Source organism: Cryptomeria japonica, chromosome 6 (assembly GCF_030272615.1).
Source record: "Cryptomeria japonica chromosome 6, Sugi_1.0, whole genome shotgun sequence".
Classification (NCBI taxonomy): Eukaryota; Viridiplantae; Streptophyta; class Pinopsida; order Cupressales; family Cupressaceae; genus Cryptomeria; species Cryptomeria japonica.
In genome coordinates, this window is record NC_081410.1 from 482,537,942 (window position 1) to 482,544,098 (window position 6,157).

At 39.3% G+C, this 6,157-nt stretch overlaps 1 protein-coding gene across 1 annotated transcript in view; it reads left to right on the top strand.

Moving 5' to 3' along the window:
* LOC131876665 (uncharacterized) overlaps positions 1-3,259 on the top strand; it is an 11,420-nt gene extending 8,161 nt beyond the window's left edge. The window contains exon 3 of the mRNA XM_059222108.1: positions 3,029-3,259. Coding sequence (XP_059078091.1) covers positions 3,029-3,259 — 231 coding nt within the window. The remainder of the gene's footprint in view (positions 1-3,028) is intronic.
* Positions 3,260-6,157: the final 2,898 nt, after the last annotated feature.

Here is a 6,157-nt window from a genome sequence, read left to right on the forward strand (position 1 = left end):
CTAGACCTTGACCCCTCCTCTGTTATTAGACATAAAAGGGAAAATGGCTTCAAACTTAATGTCTCATTGCTCAATGACGAGGATAATGCAGAAGCTATTAAGATGGTCTCTCAACTGACTAAAGTTTGCTCCTCCCATCTCAGACCAAGGGAGCAGTGGGAGAACCTCACTGCTTCCTGGAGGAAAATGTTTCAGATTATTGGTAAGAAGTATGCTATGGACAGGTCTAAGGAGGAGTCCTTTCTTCAAACCAAGCTTAATGAGATTGAATAAGAACTTCAGAGTAAGGGGAATGACCTTAGGTTGGAAGGAGAGTTGTCCTTGGTCAAGAACTTTTAAGGAAATTGCAGAACTTCAAGATCAAAGGGCAGAAGGTTAGAGCTAGAATGAATTGGATTAAAGGTGGAGATAAGGGATCCAGTTATTTCTTCAATCTTATCAGAGTTAAAATAAGAGAGAACCTATTGAAGACATTCAAGTCAACAACTTAATCACTAATGATATGGTAGCCATCAAAGAGACATTCTTCAATTTTTATAATAGTCTCTTCTCTTCTAAGCATGGGGATAGTAATCAGAAGGCCCTAGAGAAATGTTTATTGCTAATCCCTAAGAAAATCTCTTGCAATGATGCTAAGGCTCTGAGTCATAAGATCTCTCTGGAAAAATCAAAAGTTCTATCACTTCATTAGCCAATGGCAAGTCTCCAAGGATAGATGGTCTACCTGTTGAGTTCTATAAGAAGCACTTAGAGTGGATAAGCCTGGAACTATTAGCATTATATGAAGATGTTTTTACACAAGGTTCCCTTGGAGAAAATATCAATAAAGGTGTTATCAAGTTGTTACCTAAAGGTGGGGATAAGACTCTAGTTAAAAAATGGAGACCTATCACCTTATTGAATATCTCATATAAAATTATTGCAAAAATACTGGCAAGGAGAATTGCTAGATTGTTAGATAAGTTCATCTTTGCCACACAGACCGGATTCATAAAAGATAGATATATTCTGGAAAATTTGGTTACCAGTTGGGAGGCAATGCACTGGGCCAAAGATGATAATCAGAATGTTGCAATGGTTCTTTTGGACTTTGAGAAAGCATATGATAGAATTGAATGGCCATTTGTTAGAGGAATGTTACATGCTTTTGGTTTTCCTTCATACTTTTGTAAATGGATAGACTTAAAGACTCCTCCATAGTCGTTGAGGTTAATGGTGATATGTCTGAACCTATCCCACTAAGGAGGTCTATAAGGCAAGGGTGCCCCATTGCCCCGACCTTGTTTTTCATTACCGCGGATGTTGTTTACTACATTCTAAGGGCCCCGGAACTTGGGCCCCTATCAAAGGTCTTACTCTTCCTAATGCTGATGATCTGATTAATGCTCAATTTGTTGATGATACTGCTTTATTTTTATCCTTGAATGAGGATAAATTTGATAATGCCATGGAGAGACTCTAGTTTTTTTCTTTGGCCTCTGGTGCTAAGATAGCCCCCCACAAATCTATAGTGCTCGGATGGTCTAAGATTCCCCCAAATTGGATCCCATGCAAAGGTTGGAAATGGGCAGGACCGAACTCTAATGTAAGATATCTTGGTGTTCCCTTTGCTATTAGTCTGACTACTCAAGATATGTGGCAATGGATATACTCTAAAATTGAAAAGAAACATCTTAAATGGTAGACCCACATGCTCTCCTTTTCTGACAGAGTGCAGATTGTTCAAAAGGTTCTCTCCTCACATCATATATATTGTGCCTCTGCATGGGTGTTTGCCAATTATCAAACCAATAAGCTTGAGAGGATTATGAGGGACTTTTTATGGTCTGATGGGATGGGGCACAAGAAGAGACACTGTGTGAACTGGAATCGGTGTTGCAGACCTAGATGTATGGGTGGATTAGGTGTCAAGGATATCAGGGCTCATGGCATTGCTTTAGCTTCCAAATAGATTGTAAAAGCCCTATACGGTAATGAACCTTGGAAGGTCTTGATAAGAAACAATATTGAAAGGTCAGTTGTTAAGAAAGGTAAAACATGGAGGAATATCCCTTTATGTGATATTGTATTAGGGGATTATAGTATGAAAGTGTTTGGATCCAATGTATTTGCTTCACTATGGAAGGGATGGTCACAGGTAAGGAGGTTACTCCCCTCTAAGGATGCAATAGACAGTTCTCCAGCATATGTTGTTGTGGATAGATCTATTTGGTGGGGGGTGAACCTAAACAATAAACCCCTTGCTTTGACTCAAAGCTACTCTGCTAAGATTTGGAATGATAAAGGTATATGTCTGATTAGCAATGTATGGATTGGCAGCCCACTTGGCTCTTGGATGGAGATTAAGTCTAAATATGAGATCTCTACTTCACAAAAGAAAACATACTCCCTAATTGGTAAGGCTACAGGTTGTTTTTTCCCTCGTAAGATCTTGGATACTGTCTCCTTTTTAAAATAACTTAAATGGTTGGATGGCTTTCCATTTTTGGAAATTTCTACTAAATAGATTTACTTGATGCTGAAGGAGGATTACTCAATCTTCTCTAGAGTTAATCAAGGTTGGGGTTTTGACTTGCCTAAGTCCAGGTGGCAATTTGTTTTTGATTTCTTTTGGCATTCTCCCATTGAACCTAAAAAGTCACGTTTTAGATGGCTCCTTTTGTTAAAAATGCTAGTTGTTAGTTCCTTTTTATCTGCTGAGGGTCTCGTGTCTATTAAGTGTGTTGTGTGTAATGTCCAAGAATCCTTTAAGCACCTATTTTTTGAGTGTGAGTTTTCTTGTGGTGTGTGGTCCATTTTTCTTGGCCCTTCTATTGTCTGGAACCACCGACATAGTCCTTCATGGAGTGAGGTCGTTGCTAGTTTTGTAGAATCCTTTGACCTTAAGATGAATTGGTTCTGGTTTGTCTTTTCTTGTGAGGTGTTGTGGTTTCTTTGGAAGGAAAGAAATGGAGAGGTTTTTCAGAACAAGAGGAGGAGGCTTACTGAATTTAATAATAAACTCACACATTTCTCTATTATGTCACAGGTTTTTGTTGTCTTGGAGATCTCTAAAGACAGATTCATGACCTTGGTTCGTGAGGGTGCTCTGCAGATTTACAAGGAAAATATCCAATATGTCCAGTACTTCAAGAAACATATGGATATGTTGCATCCGAAGGAGATCGAGGCCTTGGTTCAATACATGCAAAAGATCAAACTTAAAGATTCAGAGGTGCTTCCCCCTAGAACTGGGGAGAAAGGCACATGCGAACAGTGAGCAGGGTGACTACTTTTTGTTACCTTTAGATTGGCCTATGAGGCATTTTGTATTAATCCTTCTTATATATTGTTTATATTGTAATACATAGTCATCTAACACAGGGCTACAACCTGTTTTGATATACATGCCAAAAAGGATATTGTACAAAGTAGGAAATAGAAGAAAAACAATGCAAAATATATGTAAAAAATAGGGCACCTGATAGTATGATGTATATGTTCTGAACTATTTTAATATTAAAAAAATATATATATTTTAATTTATTTTTTTAATAAATTTCTGCTAAATAATCTCTGTGTTCTTAGAGACAGTAGGCTTCTAATTTATTTTTTATTTTTAAATTCCTCTCAATAAAAATCAAAATCAACAGTGGTACAAAAGATGTATATTTTATTAAAAATCTTTGTTCTCATAGACAAACACAAACAACAGGGTATTATATTCAATCTATTTTTTTTTTTTAACAAAATTTCCCAATTGGAAAGTTCAAGAATAGGATTTTTTTTAACAACAACCCAAGTAAAACTGGGTATGGATTTTGTTACAACAAAATAAAAGAGTAAAACGTATAAAGTCTGAAATAAGGATATAAATACCAAACTGATTAATTCTTTTCTTCCCAAACAACAGATTGGGGAAAACTCATAACCCAAAAACCAAATTTTCCCCAACAGAAATGAACAATTAATTGCACAATCACAGACAATTTAAAAAACAAAAGAACAAGCAAGAATTTCAGGTAGCCAACCTGCAGAACTTTCCTAGAAGAGAATTTGAGAAGAGCCATCCCCCAATCCTCCCAAATACCAGGGTTCACACCAAACCCCCACAACCAACAAAGAGGAGAAATTTCCTTCCAACCAGAGAAGAATCCCCCTTTTTTACAAAAAAATTTAAAATATAAAGCAATTTTTTTTCCAAAAATTCCATTTAGGGCAAAATTCCACTTTTTAATAAACATCGAAAATCTTATTTTATTAAAAAAATTAACATGACATATATAAACCCATCTCTATTATTCTTTTATTTTTTGTTTTTCTTTTCAACACAAAAGTGAATAATAATTTAATAACTAATAACTAAAATCAACTTTCTTTCTGTGTTTTTTTTTTTAACAACAATATTTAAAACATAATTTAATTTTCATTAATAATCCAAAATTCAGTCAAACTAGACAATTAAAATAATTGATTAACTAATTAACCACAAAATGATTCTAATGTAATTTATTCTTAATTCCCTTAAATCAACAAGACACACATTAATACTCATTAACTACTCAAGAAGGCATAATCACTCACACCAAACGCATAACACACAAAACTCAACTTAAACAAGATAAAGACATGATCCACATATCAACGTCAAAAAGGTGGCCTACTTGGCGAGCTGACATGGTAGACAAAAGACTGGCAATTCCCACCATGAACAAGGCTAGGGTTAACATTAGGACATTATAACTACCTCCTCCACTTCCATTAGGTTAATTAGGTACACTCAAACCTGTGAAGCCAGGTGGAGACGATACCTTGTACCTGCAATTCCCTGCATCACCGAACCACGCATACATATATATACACAAAACACGGTAAACACAACGGTGAAGGAGAATCGTGACGTTCTGTGTCTCACCGAAATGAGTGACAGAAAATCATCTCTGGTGGTGTAAATAAATATTCATTTTGGATATTATTACACTTTACTTAAGTTAACTTAGGATAATGCATCTCGTCGTAGTTTGGATTTAAGACACTTAGGGAAGTGTGCACATAGGGATAGAGCTTGTAGGAGAAATTCCACCTTTTGTGGTCTTGTTTTGTTGTTACACTCCACATTCGGTGGGTCATCCACCTCTTGTGGAATATTATATTATTTCTCCTACCTACCCTTGTTTCTCATTGAGCCACATGTCATAATTGTGTGCTCGTACATCCATATGGCCTTGCCTATATATGCAGGCCTATATTCATTGTATTGGTTAATCCAGTTGATCATTTGCATATTGATGAGAATACAGTTTTGTTCTCATCATTCTATTGTCTCTCTTTTTATGTTTTTCATTGTGCCCTTGATCTTGGCAAAATCCTACATGGTATCAGAGTCATTGGGGCTTCATTGATTAGTTTTTGGAGACATTGTGGAAGGCTTCTATTTTTCGGATCTGAGGAACTGCATTTTTTGGAGGCATCTTGGAGCATTTTCGACCTCACCATCATGTCCGAGAGGCCGTTTCCATAAAAATCGAGTATAAATTCGACCTTTTTTGGTGAAAATCAATTTTTGGGGGTGGAGGAATCTTTTGCCCAATTTGGGCGATACGACCCCCCTGTCCCGCCGTATCGTTTTCTGCAGGCCTTGCAGGTCCGTGTTGCGTCAGCATCATCCTCTGTGCAGCCCCAGCGGTGACCGCCCAACGGCCACCGCTAGTAGCGCCGCTGGTAGCCCGCGAAAGACCTTAGCCCAGCAAGCACTGCCTAGCCGTCGGCTGCCCCACTCCGCTCGCCATCCGCGCAGCTCCCGGCCGCCCCGCTTCGCTCGTCGTCTGCAGCACCCGCGCAGCTCTTGGCCGCCCCACTCCACTCATCGTCCGCGCAGTCTGCAGCGCCCACGCAGCCTGCAGCTCCCGTGCCGCCCAGCCGCCCCGCTCCGCTCGCCGCCTACGCAATCCGCAGCGCCCGCGTCGCCCAGCTCTGTGGCACTGCCGGGACCTCCCGACCCCGCCGTCGGCGTCGCCACCAACCCCGATAGTTATTTAAACCGGCGGACCCACGCCCACCACGTGGCAAGCGGCCACTGGCCCGCGGTCAACATCCGTACGCCAACTCATTGCCTAGTCACACAGTGCCACATCAGCATGTCTGTACGGTACAGATGCCACATAGGGGGAGATGAAGT